Source organism: Scyliorhinus torazame, chromosome 3, assembly GCF_047496885.1.
Source record: "Scyliorhinus torazame isolate Kashiwa2021f chromosome 3, sScyTor2.1, whole genome shotgun sequence".
Taxonomy (NCBI): Eukaryota; Metazoa; Chordata; class Chondrichthyes; order Carcharhiniformes; family Scyliorhinidae; genus Scyliorhinus; species Scyliorhinus torazame.
In genome coordinates, this window is record NC_092709.1 from 142832992 (window position 1) to 142859914 (window position 26923).

The following is a 26923-nucleotide window of genomic DNA, read 5'->3' on the forward strand; positions in this document are numbered from 1 at the left end:
CTTTCCATGTGTGACCTGTGAGCAGCATTCTACCCTGCCCCCTCCCCTAAAGGCAACATGGTAGCATAGTGGTTAGCACAGTTGCTTCACAGCTCCAGGGTCGATTCCCGGCTTGGGTCACTGTCTGTGTGGAGTCTGCACGTTTTCCCCGTGTGTGCGTGGGTTTCCTCCGGCTGCTCCGGTTTACTCCCACAGTCCAAAGATCTGCAGGTTAGGTGGATTGGCCATGCTAAATTGCCCTTAGTGTCCAAAAAAGATTAGGTGGGGTTACTGGATAACAGGGATAAAGGGGGATAGGGTGGAGGCGTGGGGCTGGAGTAGGATGCTCTTTCCAAGGGCCGGTGCAGACTCGATGGGCTGAATGGCCTCCTTCTGCACTGTAAATTATATGATTCTATGATTCTAAGCTACATAGCTTCCACCCCTCTGATCATACAATCTCCCCTTACCCCTTCGAACTCTGCCCCTCCCAGCTTGCTGACTTGAGCCCCCCCCCCCCGTCTGCCAGACGCTCCCTCCCTCTTGGGAGACTCGCCATAGCCAACCTTCACCCCCCCCAACCCAGCCTCGCATTACACCTGTTCATCAGCATGTTCACTGGTGTAATGCCCCCCTCCATCCTGGAAAAGGAGCCCTATGATCCCGACCCGCCTGATTTCACGCCCCCAGCCCTGGCCCTTCGCTCTCCCTCTCTAGCTTTACTCTGACTGGGGCTTGCAGAGCGATGGTCTAGTGGCCGCCAGTCCCCTCCTTGCCCTTCTGGCCTGACCCTGTTGCTTGTGGGGTCCTGCAGCATGGTTCTACCTCCCGGTGTTCTGCAAGCTCTGTGCGCTAGTTCACAGTGATCATACCTATGTGCTTTCCTGCTCAGCAATCGTGAGCAAAATGTGATGGCCAACGCCGGGGCATAAGGTCACAGAGATAGAAACGGCCCAAAGGATATGGAAGAGCAAGACCAAGCAAGAAGCCAAACACGACACAAAACTAACCCATAGAAATAGAAATAGACAAAACGAAAAGGAATCACTGCCACATACAATGTACACCTTCCCCACCGTTCATAAAGGTCCATAGTTTTGTGCCTTCCTGATTACTTCTTCCCAATTCCGTTTCTCTGCACAAAATCATTTGTTTCTTCAAGCGTGTTGAAGAAATGGTCCCTGTCTTTGTATCAGACCCAAAATCTCACCAGGTATAGCATGCCAAATCTCACAATATTCTTAAAGAGTGCAGCGCTGGCTCCACTGAACTCCGCTCAGCGTTTGGCCAGGTCAGCTCCATTGTCCTAACAGACATGAATGGTGTGTCCTTCACATTTTCACGTGTTCCTCGCCCAACACGGGACTCACTCTTTATCATGGTGCTTGTGCAGTCTTATGATTATTGCCCGTTGTGGTTCCCCCAAACTCGGCTTTTGGCGGAGTGACCTGTAGGCCCGGTCTACCACTGGGGATTTGGTGAAGCCCTCCTCCCCGACCAGTTTTCTGAGCATCTTTGATACGAATTTGGTTGGGCTCCTACCTTTTGTGCCTTCTGGTAGTCCGACGATCTGAAGGTTTTGACACCAGGACCTGTTCTTCTATTCATCTATCTTGGCCTTCATTGTCTTTTGGGTTGTCGCCAATTTCGTTATCTCGGCGTTGAGCGAGGCGATCTCTTCACTCAGCTCAGTGGCCATTTTCTCCACTTCCCAGATTGTCTGTCCTTGGGACTCTAGTTGTTGCTCAACCCTGTCCATCGTTCCCCATATGGGGGTCAGTGCGGTCTCGATTGCCAACTTCATGGCCAACATGAGATTCTCCTTTACTACCTCCCCATGGTTTTGGAGATCTGTCAAGGTGAACTCCATCAGCTTTTCTGTCGACGTCGGCAACCCTGCTGGGTCCCCAACGTTGAAATTTGTGTTGCCCCAGTTCCAAGGTTGCGGTCTTTCTCTCTCTGCGGCTCTCCTTGCGGGTTGACATTGGTTCGCCGGCATCCCAAATCAGGTGACTTGTTGATGGGGGGCCGTTGGTTCGGCCTTTTGCAGGTTAAGTGCTAGTTCCTTCGGTCCAAAAGGTCCAAAAAGACGTTTCGAGGCAAGAGCCACCTTTCATGCGACCGCTCAGCTCATGGCCACATATGTATATCCGCATGGCTATTTCTAGAATTTACTAAACTGGACAAAGACCTTTTAAAATGGTTAAATCCATGTCTGCCTGTGACACTTGGGAAAAAAGTAACTACCTGGCAGCAATGAAGACATTTGCACCTTGTTAGCCCTGAAGAGACTAACAACACCCGCTGTGGGCTGCACAGACCAAATACAAAGATCATCTGCATTTCAGAACCCAGGCTGGTCAAACAGAGTTTACTCATCTTCCAGGACAAAGGCCCCATAGATTTCCTTTCAATTTTTAATGAACATTTAACAATTTTGAGGACTCAGATGAGGGATACATGACCTTTGCCAAAGGCAGTGTAGAGAGATGGGAGTCATGTGACATGGACCCCTAGCTGGCGAAACGGGTTATATTGCCTTGCAAAATCTCAGTCTGACATTTTACTGTAATAGAAGCAGCTTCACAGAAAAGCGTCTCTGGCCAGGTCAAATCCCCCCATCCCCATCTACACTGCTTTCTGCTGGAATTTCTGTCCCATCGCGTTAAAGATTGATTCATCTCTGCAAGCCTACCTTATTACAGGACGTCAACTCCACCAGAAAAATGAATTATACAGCATTGGTTTTCAACCTGTTGATCTCCTTGAAGGGGGCAGCACGGTAGCATGGTGGTTAGCACGATTGCTTCATAGCTCCAGGGTTCCAGGTTCGATTCCCGGCTTGGTTCACTGTCTGTGTGGAGTCTGCACGTTCTCCCCGTGTGTGCATGGGTTTCCTACGGGTGCTCCGGTTTCCTCCCACAGTCCAAAGATGTGCAGGTTAGGTGGATTAGTTATGCCCTTAGTGTCCGAAATTTCCCTTAGTGTTGGGTCGGGTTACTGGGTTATGGGGATAGGGTGGAGGTGTGGGCTTGGGTAGGGTGCTCTTTCAAAGAGCCGGTGCAGACTCGATGGGCTGAATGGCCTCCTTCTGCATTGTAAATTCTATGAATACCTTATTAGACTTTGATTCCAATCTTTGGACCAACATGAAACAGTGGTCGCGATTTAATGGAAACATTTTGAAATGTAATTTTGGGTGCGATTGGCAGGATGTTGCTCGACAGCCGCATTGGTAAGATCACGGCCTGTATTTAATGGTGCCGTAAATGAGTCCCCACAAGTTTATCGCCATTACCGGCTGTCTCACCAGACTCGCGCCTCAGCATCTCGCTGCTAACAAGAGGGACGCTGCTTTTAAACGCTCCCTCACCACTCACTCCACTCAACACGCAAGCATGGCAAACCGCTTCTCCACCGCCCATTTCCTAACCATTGCAATGTTTGATGCCCAATAGTAGTCTAGCAAGCTCAGCAACACTAACCCCCCTCCACCCCCCGTCAAGCTCTCTCCAAGAACACCCTCCTAACCCGCGGAGCCTTCCCCACCCACACAAACCTCAAAATCATTCCGTTAATCTTCCTAAAAAAGGACTTGGCACAAAAATCGAGAGGTTCTGGCACACAAACAAAAACTTTGTCATCTTTACTGCCTGGGGCTGACCAGCCAATGACAATGGCAGCACATTCAACCTCTCAAAGTCCGCCTTCATTCCCTTCACCAGCTGCGCCAGGTTCAATTTCTGCAGCTGGGTCCACCCTCCCCCACCTGTATCCCAAGGTAACAAAAACTCACCCCTACAAACCAGAGCAGCAGTTCCCCCAATCGCCTCTCCTGTCCCCAAGCATTAATTAGGACTACCTAACTTTTACCCATGTTAAGCTTGTTTCCCAAAAACTGGCGAAACTCCGCTCAAAATTCCCATGATCCTGTGCTCCCGATCAGGTCCGAAATGTACAGCAGGAGATCATCCGTGGGGCAGCATGGTAGCACAGTGGTTAGCACTGTTGCTTCACAGCTCCAGGGTCCCAGGTTCGATTCCGAGCTTGGGTTACTGTCTGCGTGTAGTCTGCACTTTCTCCCTGTGTCTGCGTGGGTTTCCTCTGGGTGCTCCGGTTTCCTCCCATAAGTCCTGAAAGACGTGCTGTTAAGTAATTTGGACATTCTGAATTCTCCCTCTGTGTACCCGAACAGGTGCCGGAATGTAGCGATTAGGGGCTTTTCACAGTAACTTTATTGCAATGTTAATGTAAGCCTACTTGTGACAATAAAAATTATAATTAAAAAAATAAACTTCTCCCCTGATCAATACCCCTCCACATCTTTGAGCCCTTAAGCACCATTACCAATAGTTCACTCCGCAGGGTAAAAAGCCAAAGAGCAAAGGGGAGAGAGTGCACCCCTGCCTTGTCCCTCGGTGCAACCCAAGTACTCCAAGCTGAGCTTGTTAGTCCGAACACTCGCCTTCGGTGCCTTACTCAGCAGCCGAACCAAGTACACAAATCCCTGCCCAAACCCAGAACCTTGAATAAGTACGCCCACTCTACTCGATCGAAAGCTTTCTCTGCATTCATCGCCACACCCACTTCGACTTCCCTGCCTTCCAAGGGCATCATAATTACATTGAGTAACCTCTGTACATTCGGCAACAGCCGTCACCCCTTCACAAATCCTGTTCTCACCTATCACCCCCTGCATACACTCCTCTATCCATGTTGCCAGCACCTTCGTCAACAACTTTGCATCTAGATTCAACAGCGAGACCGGGTAGTACGATCCGCAATGCTCTGGGTCCTTGTCTGTCTTGAAAATAAGTGATATCGAAACCTGACACAGCCAGGGGGGGAAGCTCTCCCCTCTCCTCGATTTATTATACATCACAACTAGCAAAGGCCCCAGCTCCAACCCAAATTTCTTATAGAACGTGACTGGAAACCTATTCGGACCCGGGTCCTTCCCAGCCTGCAACGATCCCACACAGTCCATCATCTCCCTCAACCTGATCCCGGTCCCAGTCCCTGCACCTTCGCCTCTTCCACCTTTGAAAACTTGGAAGCCCATTTAAAAACCGCCTCAGCCCTTCATCTCCCACCGGAGGCTCAGAGCTTTACAATTTCCGGTAAAAAGTCTCAAAAACCTTGTTCACCCCCTCTGGCACTGATACCACCGAACCCCTATCATCTTTTGTCCGATCAATCTTCCTCGCCGCTGCCTGCTGGTGTGCAAGCATCCTGCTCGCTTTCTCCCCGCACTCATATACCACCCCTCTGGTTCTACGCAATTGCCCCACCATCTTTCCCATGGACACCAGGCCAAACTCCATCTCGAGCAGTCGGTTTGGGAACGGATGGAGGCGGCCTCGTGTAAGGGCCGACACGTGTCATAATATCCACTCATGTATATAATGAGATGCAGACAGGCAGTGATTGACACACAGGATAACCAAAGAACACACATGACATAGAACAACCAATCACCAGACAGGACACCACCACTAGAAAGCCCACAGGGCATTAAGACTCTCTCTCACAGGACACAGCTACTGAGATAGTTAGAGTGCACAAGCCAGTGAGCATCATCTCCATGTGGTAGAGAGCTAGTCTGGTCAAGCCAGTAGGAGGTTATCAGTTAGGTTAATAGAGTGTCAACCCACAGCAGATTATGTCCAGTAATCAGCAAGTTCAATAAAACAGTGTTGGACCATCTCATGTGTCGGAAGCCTGTTTCTAGTTTCACTACATCCAGTTGCAGTCAACGTTGAACCAACTCACTTAACACATCATGGTACCAGGGAGCTATTAATTCTAACAAACCTACCTCGAGTGAATCTGCAACAACCAGCAGGCAGCCATCCAGCGGCATGGAAAAGATCCAGCCTCCTCCGCAACTCCGAATCTCCAGCAACCTCGGTGCAACTGGAAAGTCTTCAAACAGAAGTTCCTCCTGTATATCGAGGCCTCCGACCTCGAGGCAGCATCGGATGCCAGAAAGATCCCGCTGTTCCTGTCGACTGCAGGGGATCAAGCCATCCACATCTATAACTCGCTCACGATTGCCGATGGCGAAGACAAGATGAAGTTCAAGACAATTCTGATGAAATTCGATAGCCGCTGCGAAATTGAGGTGAATGAGAGCTTTGAATGGTACATCTTCCAACAGAGGCTTTAGGGTAAGGATGAACCTTTTCAGTCCTTCTTGACCCATCTCCGCATCCTAGCGCAGTCATGTAATTATGACTCGACAACTGATTCCATGATCCGGGATCAGATCATTTACAGGGTCCAGTCAGACTCCCTGCGAGAGCAGCTCCTCAAAATCAAACAGTTTACCCTCTCCGTCGCCATCGAAATGTGCGTTGTCCATGAGCATGCCAGAAATCGCATCAGGGCGGCAGAAACTGCAAAACTGGCCTCCCACGAGGCAGAAAGGGTGCAGGCCATCGCACAAATGCAAGACCTGAGCATCAAGGAGAGTGGCCGCTTCGTGTGCTTTTCCCGCGTCCCTACGCATGCGCGCCACGACCGGGTGGACGATGAGGCCGAAGACCCTAATGCGAATGTCGGCCGACCGCACTGCGCATGCGTGATGGTGCACAGAACGTGCTGACGTCAGCGTCATGATGTGTCCAAATTGTGGCTCCGCCCATTTAAAGCGGCAATGGCCCCTACTTGTGACAATAAGCGATTTTCATTTTCAAAGGAAGGCGATGTCTGCAGTGTGGAAAGCCTGGGCATTGCGCGGCCTTCTGCAGGTCCGCTCCACCGAGCAGCAGTCAGCGATCTCAGCTGCAGCGCAGACGTGTCCGCTACGTACAACAAGGCATGCAGGATTCTGATCCTGACAGCCCAACGGACCCCGATGCTGACTGCCTCGAGTCTCCATATCGGGTGGGCATCATCACCACACGCAAGCTGGTCTCCACCGCGCCTGCAAACCGCCTTTCAATCCTGAGTGTGGATCCTGACGACGAGCGGTGTGCTGTCATCACGGTCAACCAATCTCGCATCCGGTTTAAATTGGACACTGGCGCGTCTGCAAACCTCATATCACAGTCGGACCTCGACAGCATCCGAGACCAACCTAGCATTCATCCACCAGCCTGCCAGCTCCTTGACTGCAATGGCAATGCCATAGCTGCCAGTGGATCGTGTCAGCTAGGTGTATCTCACAAGCCAATCAAGGCGACGTTAAGATTCGAGATCATCCGGCCTGACAAGGCATCCCTGCTCAGTGCTCGCGCATGCAAACTCCTAAATCTGGTCCAGCGAGTCCATGCCATGTCCTCGACACCGGCGACTGCCTCGCCCAATGCAAATCTCCAGGCTGAGATAGACGACATTCTCACGCAATACGACAATGTGTTTGATGGGATGGGCACGCTCCCATATCGCTACAAGATATTGCTCAAGCCGAATGCCACCCCAGTCATCCATGCACCACGCCGGGTGCGGGCTCCCCTCAAGGATCGTCTGAAAACGGAGCTACGAGAGCTCCAAGACCAGGGCATCATCTCAAAGATCACGGAACCAACAGACTGGGTCAGCTCCATGGTCTGCGTCAAGAAACCCTCTGGTGAACTCCGCCTTTGCATTGATTCCAAAGACCTGAATCGCAACATAATGCGAGAGCACTACCCGTTCCCGAGGCGTGAAGAATTAACCTGTGAGATGGTTCATGCCAAATTCTTTACCATGGTGGACGCCTCCCGCGGTTTCTGGCAGATATAGCTGGACGAGTCCAGTCGGAAGCTGTGCACGTTTAACACTCCGTTCGGCAGGTATTGCTACAACCTTTTGGTATCATCTCAGCTTCTGAAGTATTTCATTGCATAATGGAGCAAATGATGGAGGGCATCGAGGGGGTGCGAGTCTATGTGGACGACGTGATCATCTGGTCCACGATGCCCGAGGATCACATTGATCGCCTCAAACAGGTTTTCCAGAGGATTCATGAAAATGGCCTCCAGCTCAACAGGGCCAAATGCTCGTTTGGGCCGTCCGCTATCAAGTTTTTAGGTGACCACATTTCACAGCAAGGTGTGCAACCTGACGGCGACAAGGTGCTGGCAATCAATGCCATGAAGACACCAGAGGACCGTTTCCTCAGGATGGTAAATTTTCTCGGAAAATTCATTCCCAACATGGCATCCCATACCATGGCCCTCCGGCATCTCGTTAAAAGGTCGACCGTGTTCCAGTGGCTTCCCGCACATCAAGCGGATTGGCTTGAGCTGAAGGCGAAGCTCACCACAGTCCCAGTACTGGCGTTCTTTGACCCAACCAAGGATACCAAGATACCCACAGATGCAAGCCAGGATGGCATTGTGGCTGTGCTCCTCCAGCGAGACGACTCCTCGTCCTGGGCTCCAGTGGCATATGCATCCAGGACCATGACTCCGACCGGACAACGGTATGCCCAGAACGAAAAGGAGTGCTTGGGTCTCCTGACAGGAATAGTCAAGTTTCATGACTACGTATACGGTCTGCCAAAGTTCACGGTGGAAACAGACCACAGGCCTTTAGTCTACATAATCCAGAAGGATTTAAATGACATGACACCTCGGCTGCAGCGAATTCTTCTTCGTCTCCACCGATATGACTTTGAACTCGTCTACACACCGGGTAGGGAGCTGATCATCGCGGATGCCCTATCCCGATCCATCACCACGCCGTGTGAACAGGGCGACTTCATTCGCCACCTTGAGGCACAGGTGCAGTCGTGTGCCAGCAACCTCCCAGCCACTGATGAACGAGTTGTCCAAATACACGAAGAAACTGCCAAAGGTCCTCTACTGCAGCGCGTGATGCAACACCTCACCCATGGCTGGCAAAAGGGGCAGTGCCCCCAGTTCTTCAACGTTAAGGACGAGTTAACGGTTGTTGAGGGGATCCTTCTTAAACTAGATAGAATCGTCATTCCCAAAAGCATGCAAACCATGGTGCAGAACCATGAGGGTCACCTTGGGGTCGAGAAATGTCGACGCAGAGCTCGGCAGGCAGTTTACTAGCCTGGCATCAGCCAGGACATTGCCAGCACGGTCCTCAACTGCACAACATGCCAGAAATTTCAACCAGCTCAGCCCAAAGAAACACTGCAACAGCACGAGATCGTGACTTCTCCATGGTCCAAGGTGGGGATAGACCTCTTTCACGCAAATGGGCGTGATTACGTGCTCTTGGTTGACTACTTCTCCAGCTACCCGGAAGTGGTGAAACTGTCGGACCTCACGTCCAAGTCAGTCATCAAAGCCTGCAAAGAGACGTTTGCCAGGCACGGGATACCACTCACAGTAATGAGTGACAACGGTCCATGTTTCTACAGCCAAGAGTGGTCCGACTTTGCACGATCCTACCACTTCAGGCATATCACATCCAGTCCCCATTACCCGCAATCAAACGGGAAGGCCGAAAAAGGGGTCCATATTGTCAAGCAGTTGCTGTGCAAGGCTGCAGACTCAGCCTCGGACTTCAACCTGGCGCTGTTGGCATACAGGGCAACCTCTCTGTCGACTGGTTTATCTCCGGCGCAGTTGCTCATGAACCGCAACCTGAGGACGACTGTTCTAGACATCCATGTTCCAGACCTTGACTGCCTCACGGTGCTGCAGAAAGTGCAGTGATCCAGGGACCAGCAGACGATCACGTATGATGCTCATGCCACAGATCTGCCTGCGCTGGCTCCAGAAGATGTTGTTCGCATCCAGTTGCCTGAGGAAGGCTGGTCAATCCCAGCTGTTGTCGTCAGACAGGCTGCTCCCAGGTCTTTCAATTGTTCAAATGGCTGATGGCTCCATTCTACGGCGCAACAGGAGGGCGCTGGGCAAAGTTCCCTGCCCACCACCTGACCGCACTTCTCCACATGTCATCATGCCACTTCAGGACATCTCGCCCCACGTGGCCACCGATCTGGCAGCAATCCCGCCTGTCCACGAGGCCACTGAAATGGCAGCAATCCCGCCTGTCCAGGTGCCGGCGTCCCCCCCCTCCACCTCTGAGGCGATCAACAAGAATTCGGCGCCCGCCACATAGACTGAATCTATAGACTTAAATCTTGTAAATTTTGTTCAGTTTGCTCTGTATCTGCACGATAGACACCTTCCCACGTACATATGTTCATTCATTCACCACTTGTACATAGTCATGCATGTATATGCCGCCACGTTCCAAAATTTATTTTAAAAAAGGGGATTTCATAATATCCACTCATGTATGTAATGAGATGCAGACAGGCAGTGATCGACACACAGGATAACCAATGAACACACACGACATAGAACAACCAATCACCAGACAGGACACCACCACTATAAAGCCCACAGGGCATTAAGACTCTCTCTCTCTCTCACAGGACACAGCTACTGAGATAGTAAGAGTGCACAAGCCAGTGAGCACCATCTCCATGTGGTAGAGAGCGAGTCTGGTCAAGCCAGTAGAAGGTTATCAGTTGGATTAATAGAGTGTCAACCCACAACAGATTATGTACAGCAATCAGAAAATTCAATAAAACAGTGTTGGACCATCTCCTGTGTCGGAAGCCTGTTTCTAGTTTCACTACATCCAGTTGCAGTCAACGTTGAACCGACTCACTTAACACATCAACACGGTAGCACAGTGGTTAGCACTGTTGCTTCATAGCACCAGGGACCCGGGTTCGTTTCCCGGCTTGGGTCACTGTCTGTGCGGAGTCTGCATGTTTTCCCCATGTCTGTGTGGGTTTCCTCCAGGTGCTCCTGTTTCTTCCCACAGTCCAAAGGCGTGCAGGTTAGGTGGATTGGCCACGCTAAATTGCCCCGTAGTGTCCAAAGGTTAGGTGGGGTTACTGGGTTATGGGGATGGGTTGGAGGAATGGGTGCGCTTTCAAGGGTCGCTAAAGAATCGCTGGGCTGAATGGCCTCCTTCTGCACTGTAAATTCTATAAGCCTCTGCCTCTCCTTTAGCAGTGCCTCCTCAGGCGCCACTGAGTCTCTCCAATCAACCCTCAAAATGGCCTCCAGCTCTCAGCCTGCTTCCTGTGCGCCCGAATCGAGATAAGCTCCCCCGTTACCACTGCCTTCAGCGCCTCACACGGCATGGAGTCGGAAACCTCCCCCCTCTTATTCTGCTCCACATAGTTCCAGATGGCCACCCGGATGGTCACCCTTTCACAAACCCCCTTATTCGCCAATAGTCCCACATTTAGCCTCCACTGCAGCCGCTGGGCATCCCCCTGCACCACCCACAATTCCATGCAATGCGGCGCGTGGTCCGACACCACAATCGCCGTACACTATGCAGCCACCCCGCCTTATCTAAGACAAAGAAATCAATCCAGGAGTACACCCAGTGTACATGCGAAAAATACGAAAACTGTTTCGCCCTCGGCCCCTCAAAGCGCCACAGGTGCCCCCCCCCCCCAGCCATGCATTCCATAAATCCCAGTAGCTCCTTTGCCATGGTCAAAACCTTCAGGGACCTAGGGCACGACCGGTCCACCGCATTAAAATCCCCCCCCATCATCAGCTGGTGCGAGTCCAGGTCCGGAATGGTAAAAAAAACACCTCAGAAATTCCACATATCGTCCAAATTTGGGGCATATTAGTTCACCAGTACCAAAGAGTCTCTATCTACTTCCCAGTCACCATCACAATCCTAACCCCCGGGTCAGGCACAATACTCCCACCTCAAAAGCCACCCTCATCTTCATATCCAACCCAGAATGGAACACCTGCCCCACCCAGCCCTTCTTCAGCCTCGCCTGGTCCTCTAACTTCAGATGCACCTCCTGAAGAAAAGAAATGACCGCCTTCAAACCCCTTAAATGTGCAAAAAGGCGAGAACTTTTAACTGGGCCATTCAAACGCTGACCATTCCACGAAATCAACCGGGTCGGGGAAGAGAGAGGGAGCTCCACCTCCCCCAACCCCCCTCCTCCCCTTCGCCAATCAGCCATAGCTCCTTTTTAACCAGCTCCCCCAGGTCCTTGCCTCGCTCCCAGATGTCTGCTGCCATCTCCTCTTAACAAATGACGCCACACCAACTCCACCCACATCAGCATCCCCCCACTCCCCTCTCATAAGCAAAGAAAAAGAAAACCCAACCCCCTCCACAGATCGATCCCCCACTTCACTACTGTTAACTAGCCAACCAACTGCCCCCCACTTGAGGCCACCGCCTACCCCCCTCGTGGGATTCTTCCGCAATCGGCGGGGCGGGCAACTCTGGTGGGACAGAGTGGCGTGAACCACTCCGGCGTCGGGCCGCCCCAAAGGTGCGGAAACCTCTGCACCTTCAGGGGCTAGGCCCGCCAAGGAGTGGTTTGCGCCCAGCCAGCCGGCGGGAAAGGGACTTGGCGACATGCCAACCGGCGCCAAAAGGCCTCTGCCGGCTGGCGCGAGTTGGCGCCTGCGCGAGAGCACCCGCGTGTGCTGGCGTCATCCCAGCGCATGCGCAGAGGGCTTAGTTTCCGCACCGGGAATGGCGGACCGGTACAGCCTCCAGTGCGGAAGGATAAAGTGCCCCCATGGCACAGGCCCGCCCGCGGATCGGTGGGCCCCGATCACGATCCAGGCCACCGCGGGGGCACCTCCCGGGGCCAGATCCCCCCGCAAACCCCCCCAAGAACTCCAGAGGCAGCTCGCGCCACCATGTCCCGCCGGTAAGTACCTACTCCAATTTACGCCGGCGGGACTGGCAAAAGACAGGCGGGAGTTCGGCCCATCGCGGGCCGGAGAATTCGGGCAGCCCCAGGGCCCATTGAGTCGCGCCGGACCCCGCCATTCTCCGAGGCGGGCGGCGCGACTCACGCCGGGCCGATGTTTTTTTGGGGGGCGGAGAATTTGGAGGACGGCGGGGGCGGGATTCACGTTGAACCCCGGCGATTCTCTGACCCGGCGGGGGGTCGGAGAATCCCACCCAAGAAGCGGGATTCTCCCCTTTATGGCGGGGCGGGGGCCCTGGCGCCGAAGAGTGGCGTGAACCACTCCGGCGTCAGGCCGCCGCAAAGGTGAGGAATCCTCCGCACCTTCAGGGGCTAGGCCCGCCCTGGAGTGGTTTTCGCCACGCCGGTCGGCGGGGAAGGGGCTTGGCGCCATGCCAACCGGCGCCGAAGGGCCTCCGCCGGCCGGCGTGAGTTGGCGCATGCGCGGGAGCAGCAGCGTGTACTGGTGTCATCCCAGCGCATGTGAGGGAGGGTTCATCAGATTATCGGCGATCGCGGAGGACCACAGCGGCCGATGCGGAGGAATAGAGTGCCCCCACGGCACAGGCCCACCCGCGGATTGGTGGGCACCGATCACGGGCCAGGCCTCCGTGGGGGCACCTCCCGGGGCCAGATCCCCCCGCGCCCCCCCCCCGCCCCCCCAAGAACCCCGGAGGCCGCACGCGCCGCCAGGTCCTGCCGGTAAGGACCTATTCCAATTTACGCCAGCGGGACTGGCAAAAAACGAATGGGGCTTTGGCCCATCGCGGGCCGGAGAATTCGGGTTGCCCCGGGGCCCATTGAGTCGCACCGGTTTCCGTCATTCTCCGAGGCGGACGGCGCGATTCACGACGGGGCGATTTTGGGGAGGCCGGAGAATTCGGAGGACGGCGGGGGCAGGATTCACGCCGACCCCCGGCAATTCTCCGACCCAGCGGGGAGTCGGAGAATCCCGCAACCTGTTCCCAAGAATAGTAAAACACACTTACCCATTCTGCACCTAAACACAATAAATACAACAAACCACCCAGCATATACATCAACTTTCCCCACATTAGCATGTTCAAAGTTCAGTGTCCTCACACACCTCCCAGTCCACGGCCTCTCATGAATTCACTCGCCTCCTCCAGCGTATCAAAATAGAGGGCGAAATTCTCCCCAAACGGTGCGATGTCCGCCGACTGGCGCCCAAAACGGCGTCAATCAGACGGGCATCACGCCGCCCCAAAGGTGCGGAATGCTCCGCATCTTTGGGGGCCGAACCCCAACATTGAGGGGCTAGGCCGACGCCAGAGGGATTTCCGCCCCGCCAGCTGGCGGAAACGGCCTTTGTTGCCCCGCCAGCTGGCGCGGAAATGACATTTCGGGGCGGCGCATGCGCGGGAGCGTCAGCGGCCGCTGACAGTTTCCCGCGCATGCGCAGTGGAGGGAGTCTCTTCCGCCTCCGCCATGGTGGAGACCGTGGCAAAGGCGGAAGGGAACGAGTGCCCCCACGGCACAGGCCCGCCCGCGGATCGGTGGGCCCCGATCGCGGGTCAGGCCACCGTGGGGGCACCCCCCGGGGCCAGATCGCCCCGCGCCCCCCCCAGGACCCCGGAGCCCGCCCACGCCACCTTGTCCCGCCGTTCAAAAGGTGGTTTAATCCACGCCGGCGGGACAGGCAATTTATCGGCGGAACTTCGGCCCATCCGGCCCGGAGAATCCAGCGGGGGGGCCCGCCAACCGGCGCGGCCCGATTCCCGCCCCCGCCGAATATCCGGTACCGGAGACTTCGGCAACCGGCGGGGGCGGGATTCACGGCAGCCCACGGCGATTCTCCGACCCGGCGGGGGGTCGGAGAATGACGCCCAGAATTCTCGATTCTGGTGCATGACTCACAGACGAGCAGGATTCAACGCCCCAAACTTCACTCCTTCTTTGCAGAGGGCTCCTTGATCCAAATTAACCCATCCCACCATTTGGCCAACTCTGTACTCAAGTCCTGGTAGATCCACAACACGTTTCCTTCCCAAGTGCACTTTCTAGTCTTCTTCGCCCACCTCTGAATTTTCTTATCGAGAAAATGATACAACCACACCATCATCGCCCTCGGCTGCTCCCTCGCCTTCGGCCTCTTCCTCAATGCTCTGTGTGCTCGATCCACCTCAGGGATACGGTCAAAGACCCCTCCACTACGAACATCTCCAATATGTTTGTTACGTATTTGTGGCCTGCGTTCCCTCAATCCCTTCAGGCAGCCCCACATCTGGAGATTCTGCCTCCTGGAGCAATTCTTCAGGTCCTCCACCAACCTTTTCCCTCAGCTGCTCTGGCCCTCCGCCACGAGCACCATCTCGGTCTCCAACGAGGCCAGCCAGTCCTCATGATCCACCACCGTCTCCTCTACTTTCTGGAGCGCCAAACTCTTCATCTCCAGCCTCTGCTCCACTCTATCAATGGTTGCCCTGAGTGGCTCCATCACCTTAGCCAGGTCCTCTGAGGTCTTCTGCCTCTGCTGCTGGAACTTAGCATTCAAGAAGTCCACCAGTTGCTCAGTAAACCATTGGGTGGGCAATGATGCTCCAGGATCCTTGGCCATCTTTCTCTCTTGTTGCACTTCGAAAAACCTCCCGGCCAGACTGCTGCTTCTTGCTCATTACACTCATCTGATTAGCCATAAAGTAGCCCCGCCGGGGGAGCACTTCTGTCTCTCAGTGCTTATGCACCTCACATGAGCAAACACCCCCTAAATCGAGTGAAAAGCGACCAAACAAATCTGCTTTGAGTGGGAGCCACCAATTGTGAGACCAATCACTCCATAGCCATTACCTGAAGTCCCCGTTAAATAGATGCATCCTTAGATGCATGATTTATTGGATACCCAGGGTTAGAATGCCTAATAATAATAAAATAATAATAATCGCTTATTGTCATAACTAGGCTTCAATGAAGTTACCGTGAAAAGCCCCTAGTCACCACATTCCGGTGCCTGTTCAGGGAGGCTGGTACGGGAATTGAACCTGCACTGCTGGCATTGTTCTGCATTGTAAGCCAGCTATTTAGCACACTGTACTAAATCAGCCCCAACACCTAACAGGGGTGAGCTCAAGATTTAAATTCTTGGACAACATAAGTCCTGAGAAAAGTCAAATACAGTAATGGTCAGAAATTGCCATTTAAATGGACATCTGAGAACCCCGATACTCGAGTCGGCACCTGAACACATGGCAGCCAAACTCGCTCCGAACGAAGTAGAATAAAAAAATCTGAATCACAACTGACTAGGCAGCTTTGAAAAACTCAGAAAAAGCCATGATTTGGTGCTTCACAGATCTCAGAACATTGTGTTAAAACAGGGAAGACTCTAATGAGTTAATCCAGGCAGCCACTGCTGAAAAAATGTAAATGCTGAGATTATGAATGCAGGAGCCTGCCAAAACCAATCAGCACAGGAAAACCATTTGTGCAGAAACATACCGTGGCAATATCATGGATTTTTGAAAATCTCTTAAAACCGAACGGCAATTTAAGAATTTCAACCATGAATCAGAAATCCACTCTTCCAGATCAATTTGGACTTATCCAAGGCCCAGATCAATCATAAAATTAGGGAATCTGGATAAAGAGATTCCTTAGATACATGATTGCTTCAGGTCTGGATGAAAAGACAAAAGGTGGAGAAGTTTACAGACTGCTTTACTCATTTGGTCCCAATTGTGAACGATATAATAGGTAAACAAGGAATCAATGAGTCATCTACAAAATTTGATGAGGTTTTAGAATTATTTGACGCTCATTTTAGTCTCAACAAAATCCTTGGAAAGGGCCAAATTTAATGGGCAGGATTCTCCGACCCCCGCCGGGTCAGAGAATCGCCACGGGTCGGCATGAATCCCACGCCTGCCGCCCTCCGAATTCTCCGGCCCCCCAAAAATCGGCCTGGCGCAAGTCGCGCCACACGCCTCGGAAAATGGCGAGGTCCTGCGCGACTCAATGGGCCCCAGGGCTGCCCGAATTCTCCGGCCTGCGATGGGCTAAAGTCCCGCCCGTCTTTTGCCAGTCCCGCCGGCGTAAATTGGAGTAGGTCCTTATCGGCGGGACCTGGCGGCGCGGGCGGGCTCCGGGGTTCTTGGGGGGGCGCGGGGGGATCTGGCCCCGGGAGGTGCCCCCCCCCCCGGTGGCCTGGCCCGCGATCGGGGCCCTCCGATCCGCGGGCTGGCCTGTGCCGTGGGGGCACTCTATCCTTCCGCACCGGAGGCTGTACCAATCCACCATTCCCAGTGTGGAAATGAAGCCCTCTGCGCATGCGCGGGGATGACGCCAGCGCACGCTGGCGATCCCGCGCATGCGCCAAATCGCCACTGCCGGCGGAGGCCCTTCGGCGCCGGTTGGCGTGGTGCTAAGCCCCTTTCCCGCCGGCCAGCGGGGCGCAAACCACTCCGGGGCGGACCTAGCCCCTGAAGGTGCAGAGAATTCCCTTTGGGGCGGCCCGACGCCAGAGTGGTTCACGCCACTCCGTCCCCCCCGGCGGGGGGTCGGAGAATGACGCCCAGAATAAGACACTTCCGGAAGCTGTTCAAAGTCAAACTTCAAAACACAGAGAAGAAGAAGATTCTAAGATAATCCATGAGATGTAGACAGCACACCAGAAGGACACCCAACCATGCTTCTTGGGTGAAGTCAAAGATCCGGGGCGGAATTCTCCCCCCCTACGCCTGGTGGGAGAGCGGCCTGCCCAACACGACAGGTTCCCGCCGGCGTCATCCACACCTGGTCGCTGCCGGCGGGAACAGCGCGGGAACGCTGGGGGGTGGCCTGTGGGGGGGCGAGGGGGGTTCCTGCACCGGGAGGGGGCTCAAAAGGGGTCTGGCCCGCGATCGGTGCCCACTGATCGGCGGGCCGGCCTCTCTGAAGGAGGACCTCCTTTCCTCTGCTGCCCCGCCATCTTCTTGCGAGGCGGCCGCGGGGAGGACGGCAACCGCGCATGCGCGGGTTGGCGCCGGCCAATCCTTCATGCACGGGTGATGTCATTTACGCAGCGCTGGATGCATCATTTACGCGGCGCCGCTTTTATGCGGCACCAAGGCCCGGTGCGCGTAAATGACGCGGCGCCTTTCCTAGCCCCCCGGGGGTGGGAGAATAGGGGGCTGGGAACAGCCTCCGACGCCGGAGTGAAACACTCCGGTTTCCACTCCGGCGTCGGGACTTAGTCTCCCGATGGGAGAATTGCGCCCCCGGGCTTTCCTTCATCTTGATAATGGCCATCTCACAAACTAAGTTAAATACAGGAGCCAGTTTTATGGTCCTATTGGACAGAAAACCATGGCTGAGAGACCGCTGACAACAAACAACCGACACTGCACTTTATGGATCCAGAGGACCTGACGCCCAGTCATTGGCATGTGTCTGGAAACATTAAAGTACGGAGGCAAACCAAATTTTTGAACTGATGTATGCCATCCATAACCAGTCTTTTTCCCTCTTGAGCAGAGATGCCTGTGTCGCCCTAAATCCATTTAAAATGGCAAATGGTGTCAAACATAAATTATACAAAACTGCAAGTTCCCAAGAACAGCAACGAGAAAGATTTTCTCAATTTGAATTTCAGCTCGGAATTGTCTTTTCTCTTTGCAGAGCAGGCGGGTCCACTTTCTTTACAGGTGCCAGAAGTCGCTCAATGGTCAGATCAGCCTCCCACTCAAATGGTTCCCACAACACCTCGAGTAGATGATAGTCAAGGGAGGAACCAGCTATGAGAGTAGCCTCAAACCCCGACTCTGATGTCTGTTGGTGAGGTAAACCCGATGACCACAAAGGTGATGCTGCAACCCCCAGCCAGCATTGAAGTGCCACAGACAATGCTGGAACAGAGTAGCATCTATCCACTGATCACAGCATGTCACATTGCCAAATGTAAAGGTGAGCTAATTGCCAAGTCACACCTTCACAATAGGAATAGATATCTTCTGTGTGTCGAGGCGAGCTGCACAAAGAAGGGGAAAAAACACTATAGAGACGCACCCAGAGTTCATCCGGCCTGTAAAGAGTGGGATAAGCCCATTACTACAATTGGACAAGCACAAAGAGAAATTGTAAAGAAAATATGTATTTTTCCAAAATTACTGAGGTATACTAGGTAGCAGGCTTGTGAGGGCTGCGTGTGTCTAACTTAATTAAACTGAAGATAGTTAGACCACAGGTTTAACTAATCTAAAGAGTTTGGGGTAAAAGCAGGTATTTGAAGTGAAGATTAGCAAAGCTAAGGTGGGATAAAAGTAAGTAATATTGATAGAAATCTGCATGAGGAGATAACAGAGGTTTGTATGTGTTTATCTGTTGAATATCAAAGAGAAATAAAATGAAGCTTACAACTGCAAAGATCATGAAGAAATAAAACAAAGTTATTAAGTTTATTTTTATCCAAAAGTAGTGGGCATAAGAACAACAGGAAAGATTTTTATATTCTGGGAAAGTAACTTGCTGTATGCGGGCGATCTATTGCTTGATATATCAAACCCTTTGGAAGGTATTGGGTGGGATTATGGGTACATGGGAGGAATTCGGCCGGTTCTCGGAGTACAAATTGAATACAGGGAAGAGTGAGGTTTTTCCGATCCAAGCAAGGGGGCGGGAGTGGAAGTTGGGGGAGTTGCCATTTAGAGTAGTGGGGGCAAGCTTCAGGTATTTGGGAATTCAGGTGGCGCAGGGGTGGGAGCAGCTGCACAAGCTGAATTTGGCTTGGTTGATGGAGCAAATGAAGGGGAATTTTAGGAGGTGGGATATGCTCCCACTGTCTTTGGTGGTACGGGTGATGACGGTTCTCCCGAGGTTCTTATCTGTGTTCCAGAATCTTTTATTCCAAAGGCTTTTATTAGGCGGGTTAATGCACTAATTTGGGGGTATGTCTGGGCGGGTCAAGAAGGTGCTACTTGAGCGGGGACGGGGTACGGGGGGGTGATTGGCTCTTCCAAACTTGATGAATTATTATTGGGCGGCGAATATAGCCATGGTTAGGAAGTGTGTAGTGGGGGAGGGGTCGATTTGGGAGCAGATAGAGGCAGTCTCTTGTAAGGACTCGCGCTTAAAGACACTGTTGACGGCACGTCTACAATTCTCGCCGGCCAGGTACTCCACATGCCCGGTAGTGGTGGCGGTCCTGAGGGTGTGGGGACAGTGGCAGCAGCACCTGAAGCTGGAGGGGCCTCGGTTTCGGCACCCATCAGCGGGAATCATTGGTTTGTTCCGGGGGGGCCGGAATGGGGTTCCGGTATTTGCAGAGGAGGGATTTGTTAGGAAGCAGGTGCCGTCCTTTCCCCATATGCCGCCCCCAGGGCTACAGGACAAGGTGGTGTCAAAAACAGGGGTGGGTGAGGGCAGAGTGTCGGAAATCTATAAAGCGCTAATGGATTGGGCCTGTCCGAAACTTGAGGGATTCTGGCGGGGATTCGCTGACGTTATGTCGGAGGTCTTGAGGGTGAAGGTGGTCCCGAGTCCAGGAGTAGCAATCTTTGGAGTGTCAGAAGACCTGGGAGTCCGGGAGGCGAGAGAGGCCGACGACTTGGCCTTTGCCTCCCTGGTAGCCCAGCGACTTATCTTACTGGAATGGTGGGACTTGTGGCCACCGAAACCGGAAAGTTATGGTGAGTGGCCCAGCAGAATTCCTCAGGATGGAAGTAATTAGGTTCACCTTGAGGGGTCTGTGGAGGGGTTTGCCCGGAGATGACAGCCGTTTATCGGCTATTTCGAAAATAGTTAAGATGTCAGCATTGGTTTTGGGGGGGATTTAAAAAGGAGGTAGGAGATGGAGAGCGGGAGACGGTGGTGGGGGTGGGGGTTGTTAGATATTACTTTCTTTGGTTATTTGTATTCCTGTTTGCTTGCTTTTTTGTATGGTTGTGATTGATGTATATATTATATATATAAATGCCTCAATAAAAGTGTGTATTTTTTAATTATGATGGCAAAGTGCTTTTGTATTTCTATGCATAGTGTATGTTTGCACCTGAGATTTCTAACCTGCGGTACAGGGAGATATGCTGAATCAAGGTTCGATCATTTCCAAAAGAAAGGAAAAGGATGTTTAAAAACTCACCAGGTAACATTTAGTTCAACAGCAAAATGTATAAATCATGGGAGTAAAACAGTCGCTCAGCAAAGAACAAAGAACAAAGAAAATTACAGCACAGGAACAGGCCCTTCGGCCCTCCCAGCCTGCACCGATCCAGATCCTTCATCTAAACCTGTCTTCTATTTTCCAAGGATCTACTTCCCTCTGTTCCCCGCCCGTTCATATATCTGTCTAGATGCATCTTAAATGATGCTATCGTGCCCTCCTCTACCACCTCCGCTGGCAAAGCATTCCAGGCACCAACCACCCTCTGCATAAAACACTTTCTACGCACAACTCCCTTAAACTTTCCCCCTCTCACCTTGAAATCATGACCCCTTGTAATTGACACCCCCACCCTTGGAAAAAGCTTGTTGCTATCCACCCTGTCTATACCTCTCATAATTTTGTAGACCTCAATCAGGTACACTCTGTCTTTCCAATGAAAACAATCCTAATCTACTCAACCTTTCTTCATAGCTAGCACCCTCCATACCAGGCAACATACTGGTGAACCTTCTCGGCACCCTCGCTAAAGCATCCACATCCTTCTGGTAATGTGGCGACCAGAACTGCACACAGTATTCCAAATGTGGCCTAACCAAAGTCCTATACAACTGTAACATGACCTGCCGGCTCTTGTACTCAATACCCCGTCCGATGAAGGCAAGCATGCTGTATGCCTTCTTGACCACTCTATCGACCTGCGTTGCCACCTTCAGGGTACAATGGACCTGAACTCCCAGATCTCGCTGTACATCAATTTTCCCCAGGACCCTTCCATTGACCGTATAGACCGCTCTTGAATTAGATCTTCCAAAATGCATCACCTTGCATTTGCCTGGATTGAATTCCATCTGCCATTTCTCTGCCCAACTCTCCAATCTATCTATATTTTGCTGTATTCTCTGACAGTCCTCCTCACTATCTGCAACTCCACCAATCTTAGTATCATCTGAAAACTTGGTAATCAGACCACCTATACCTTCGTCCAGATCATTTATGTATATCACAAACAACAGTGGTCCGAGCACGGATCCCTGTGGAACACCACTAGTCACCTTTCTCTATTTTGAGACACTCCCTTCCACCACTATTCTCTGTCTTTTTTGTTCCACCTCAGTTTCACCCCACCGTATCTGAGATAACAATAACTACAATTTAACTTATAGGATACAATTAAGCAGATTTACCGGTCTTCTTGTTGCTTAAATAAAGCTTCAGCTTTGCTTTGAGATTCAGTTTTCAGGTTTTCCAGCTGTTCTTCCATCTAAACCCAAACAACATGTTTCAAGATAATAGTTTTGAATATCTAATTCAACTAGCAACCAGATAATTACATAACACTGCTGAACTGTTTCTCAGAAATAATGCATAAACATGGAAATTTAAAAAAAAAGAAAGTTGGAATATCCTGGAACTATTTTCTAATTTCTAAAATCTAGAATGCAGTCACTCCCTTCTGGACTCTTCTTGCTTATTTGCTTGCTCCATGCCGGAGCAGCATTGGGGTTCAGTGGTTCGATTCCCAGCCAATGCAAAGCCGGCCGGTCTTTCATTGGTAATTTCTCTTCCTTACACTGCATCTCTGTGGTGGTCACATACAGTTTGCTTTGGCTGCTACTCATTGTTATATTACACTTTGTGGTAATATGTTAATCTTTGCCTTGTGATCCAGAATTTAATTCAAATTCCACTATCTGCCATGGTGGGATTCAAACCCAGCTCCCCAGAGTATTATCCTGGATTACAAGTCAGTGTAATATCACTACACCAATTCCTCCAGGTTGGATCATCTTCCAGTCACTTGTGCAGTAGACCCGAAGCTTCAACTTCATATGGCATTACATCATGGCGGAAGAGAAAAATTCAAGGTCAGTCCCCAAGGAAAATTCAGAGGCCAACTGAAGTGAGAAGTGGGACAATGCGAGGAAAATTAGTAGTGAGCCAGGCCAAAAGCCAGATCAACGGTTAGGAAGAAACCTGGCTGATGACTGAAATCTAGCAGTCAACCACTGTTAAAACGACAATGGCATAAAAATAAGTAACGTCCTAATCAGCATCTGATCAAGCTCTATCTATAACCATTTCATTATTCCCTGAGAGAGATACATTAATATAGTCATTTTGTTGGCAGGGCGCAATTGGAAATCATCACACAGACACATGGGCAGAAATAAGGCTGCATAAACAAATAGAATTACTTCAAATTGTCCGCAGATAGCTATTAATAGGACGACTATGTGGCAATGTGCCATACAGATCAGGAGTGTCACAAACTTGATGTATGGAATGTGCTGAAATAAATGATGTCAGCTGTGGCTGCTGTGGTAAACTATATTTATCAGAAACTATATCTGTCTCAGTGTCCTTAGGCAGGGGCAATGGAAAGTTTGCTAATTTTCCCAGACCCACAAAACACTCTGCCAGAAAATGCAAGCAAAAATCAGACTATTATTTTAAAAACACAAAAAATAGCTTTTCCTGACAGGATTAAGGCTAATTCTATATTCTAGTTCTGTTATGTATTTAGGACAACAAATATTATCGTAAATTAATTCAGAAAAAGACTCGAACTTCAAACCTGGCAAATTATATCAAAAATACATTTTTTGCTTGGAAAATGATAAGATGTGAAATTAACACAGGGGTGCCCTCCTTGTTTGCTACTCATGATTCTTCAGATAATACTGCTGACCGCTAACTTAATATTAGTTGGTTATCTCATGATTCATTTGGACTGTTTCTAGACAACATGCAAGATAGTTGCAAAACTTGCATTTATATGCAGTCTAAGACATTCCAGAGCACTTCACAAAGGCACATGGAAATATGGACATCAAGCAAAATGAAACATTTGGCAGAAAGACGACGATGGGAGGGTACCTGGAGCCAATATCAGTCAATAACAATGGGACAGAGGAGTTGAGGCATGGAATAGGAAATGAAGGGGTCAAGAGAGGTGTTGAGAGCATTACAGAAGATGTTGTCAGTGTAAATGTGGAAACTGATCCTATTGCGGGTGTCACCATCAAGAGGCAACAGTTTTGAGGCAGGTGAGTGGGCCAAGGGTAAATTCTTGAGACAGTCTCGAAATACTGGCGCATCACAGGAAAAATAGCCAGTGCTGAAGATGCTCTAACTACAATTAGAATGACAAGAGTGGAAAGAATGTATTGCAAGTGTACTGGGTTGGATAATGGAGAAGCTTTAAGAGAGATGATGTTGCCAACTGTGTCACTGGTTGCGGAGATATGGAGAAGAATGAGAAAGAATGATGCACTGCAAACAGTAACAGAAGTTGTCACTTGTTACCCTGATTAGGGTTGATTCAGTGTTGTGATATGGCAGGAACCTGATTGCAGAGATTCAAACGAGATGTCAGAAAGATGGACATAGATATGGAAGTAATAAGGACTGGAGAAAAGGGGGATAGTGAAGCTCTGGCATAAAACACCAGAGAAATGCTGGAAATATACTTCAGTTCTGGCAACATCTGTGAAGAGAGAAGCAAGTTAACATTTCAGGTTGATGAATTTCCATCTTGTTGAAGCTTGAGCAGGTACTTCCACAAGGGCCTAAGGTTAAGAGTGGATTTTTTGAGGAATGGGGTTGACAACATTTTCTAAGGTGAGACTTATGCTCAAGGAAGGGAGTCATTTACTCATGGATATTTGTATGATTAGCACTTCAAAAGGACTGGAGTCAAGGGAGCAGGAACCTGGGGGTTACCATTGATCAGAAACTGAACAGGACTAGCCACATTAATACTGCAGCTACCAGGGCAGGTCAAAGGCTAGCAATGTTACGGCAAGTAACTCACCTCCTGACCCCCCAAAGCCTGTCCACCATCTACAAGGCACAACTCAGGAGTGTAATGGAATACTTTCCACTTGCCTGGATGAGTGCAGCCCCAACAACACTCAAGAAACTCAACACCATCCAGGACATGGCAGCCCGCCTAATTACTCCCCATTCCACAATATATCGCCGTTCCTTCATTGTTCCTTCACTGTCGCTGGGTCAAAGTTCTGGAACACTCTCCTTAACAGCACAGTGGGTGTACCTACACCTCAGGGACTGCAGCAGTTCCAGAAGGTGACTCACCACCACCTTCTAACGGGAACTAGGAATGGGCAATAAACTTGGCCTAACCAGCGACGCTCACATCCCGTAAAATGAATTTTTAAAAAGGAATTAAATCTCATCGCCAAGGGATGCTCAGAGAGGGCACAATGAGAGATCAGAAAGAAACACGACAGAAATCAGAGATGTGCTCAGAGTTCAACCAGGAAAAAGGCAGCAACAGAAACATCTTTATGCACTAGCGCTTGAAGGTGATGATGGAGGAGGGAGAGCATTGGTAAAGCAAAGCAGAAGCCAGGGGTAATATTTGCTCCCCTGATAATCCTGGATCAGTGGGTGGTTTTGGCAGCAGGAGAGGAAACCCAATGGGACACGACATATTATAGCTAGACCCTATAGTAGATGACTAAAACAGTTGTGCACGAGATGAGCTCAAGCCTACACTCTTCAGGCTTGAAGGAGCAAAGCTATCCTGGGAAAATGAATGAGATGAGTGAGTTCTTGCTGGGGGTGAGGACAACAAAGGTGCAAATGAGTCTGTTTCAGTAACCAGTATCCTAGAAAAATCCTAGTTCCATCAGAAATGTTGAGAAAAGAATGTTCATACCATAAGCTTTGGAACCCCAATATTGAGACTAAATGAAATGAAATGAAAATCGCTTATTGTCACAAGTAGGCTTCAAATGAAGTTACTGTGAAAAGCCCCTAGTCGCCACACTCCGACGCCTGTTTGGGGAGGCTGTTACGGGAATTATACCGTGCTGCTGGCCTGCTTTGGTCTGCTTTCAAAGCCAGCGATTTAGCCCTGTGCTAAACAGCCCCTTTGGGGTCGAGAGCCCACATTTTCCAGCAGTGGGTCCTGCTCAGCAATTTTACCCCTCTTTAAGTCATGAAGTCACCAGCCATCCAGTGTCCTCATGGATAGGCCCTGCATGAAGCTGGCGATCACCCAGCACAGATGCCATCATGGCCTAATGAACAGACCCCAGCAGGGTCCTTAAATAGTTAAATCGGCTGCCTGCCTCCATTTTGCAGACAGCAACTTTGCGTCCACTCCTGTCGCTGTAACATTCCTGGCAGCAGAACTGCATCAGAAAACTGTCCCAACGCAGCACCCACTATTTCCCCGGCAGAACCCTACAACACTGTCCACGGTGCACAGCTCCCCCTAGCTCCCAGTCCACCACCCTACAGCCAGGAAATTCCTCCCCAACTAAATTTGACAATCACTTACCGGAGCAAGTCTTTCTTTGAGGTAGGAAATGTCAGCATCTGTGTCTCTCAGGATTTTATCGACTGCTGTACCCATTTTCTGGGCAAGAATGTTGCAGATATTTTCATTGTCATATATTCTCTTGCCAGTGCGCTCTTCGTAATGCATCAGTGCTTGACGTATTTCATTTAGCACAGTATCGTAGACATATACCTTTTTCCTCAGTTGTTCAATCTGAATATTGGCATCTCGAACAGTCTCATCTTGCATATGATTAACTGTTTCAAGGTCTTGCACAGTGTTGTGCAGCTTGCAAATCAATTCTCCTTGGTCCTGACTCTCTTTAAATCTGAAATATAATACAAATTAATTGATTTCAACAATTGCTGTTTCAAAGTTTCATTAATTCTTGTCCTGTTACTTCCATTTTTCTACGGATGTTGAAAAGATTTTTTTTAGGCTTCCACAGCTGGTTAAGCACCTTTAAATCAACCTGGACCAATAAAATACAATTTTTGCATTAAAGTAGAAAAATGCTGCTGGGAGCACCATAGAAGCATTGTGATGGGGAAAAATAATAGTTGGCTTACTTGCCCAGTGCCACCAGTGCATAAAATCTGGCGGTCTAACATAATAGCAGGATCTTCTGCGGTGTCAACAAGTTTCAGCTCTGGAATAGCATCGTTATTATTGAAGTTTTACACAATAACAGAATAACAAACAAACACCCAACGAGAATGCCAGGGTGCAAAGACAAAAATTAAAAATCACTCGCAAATATAAAACAAAAACATGTAAACACTATAACTAAACCCCCTAACTGCTGACGGTGTCTAAATCCTTAAAAAACGAAATAAGTGATTGCCATCTCAGGTAGAACAGC

At 50.6% G+C, this 26923-nt stretch overlaps 1 protein-coding gene across 6 annotated transcripts in view; it reads right to left on the bottom strand.

Annotated features, from left to right (window-relative positions):
- LOC140408721 (coiled-coil domain-containing protein 158-like) overlaps positions 1 to 26923 on the bottom strand; it is a 418982-nt gene that overhangs the window by 285876 nt on the left and 106183 nt on the right. For all 6 annotated transcript variants that reach the window (XM_072496325.1, XM_072496322.1, XM_072496323.1 and 3 more), the window contains 2 exons: positions 26062 to 26389; positions 21935 to 22011 (listed from right to left, as the gene is read on the bottom strand). In XM_072496325.1, the coding sequence (XP_072352426.1) occupies positions 21935 to 22011; positions 26062 to 26389 (405 nt within the window). The remainder of the gene's footprint in view (positions 1 to 21934; positions 22012 to 26061; positions 26390 to 26923) is intronic.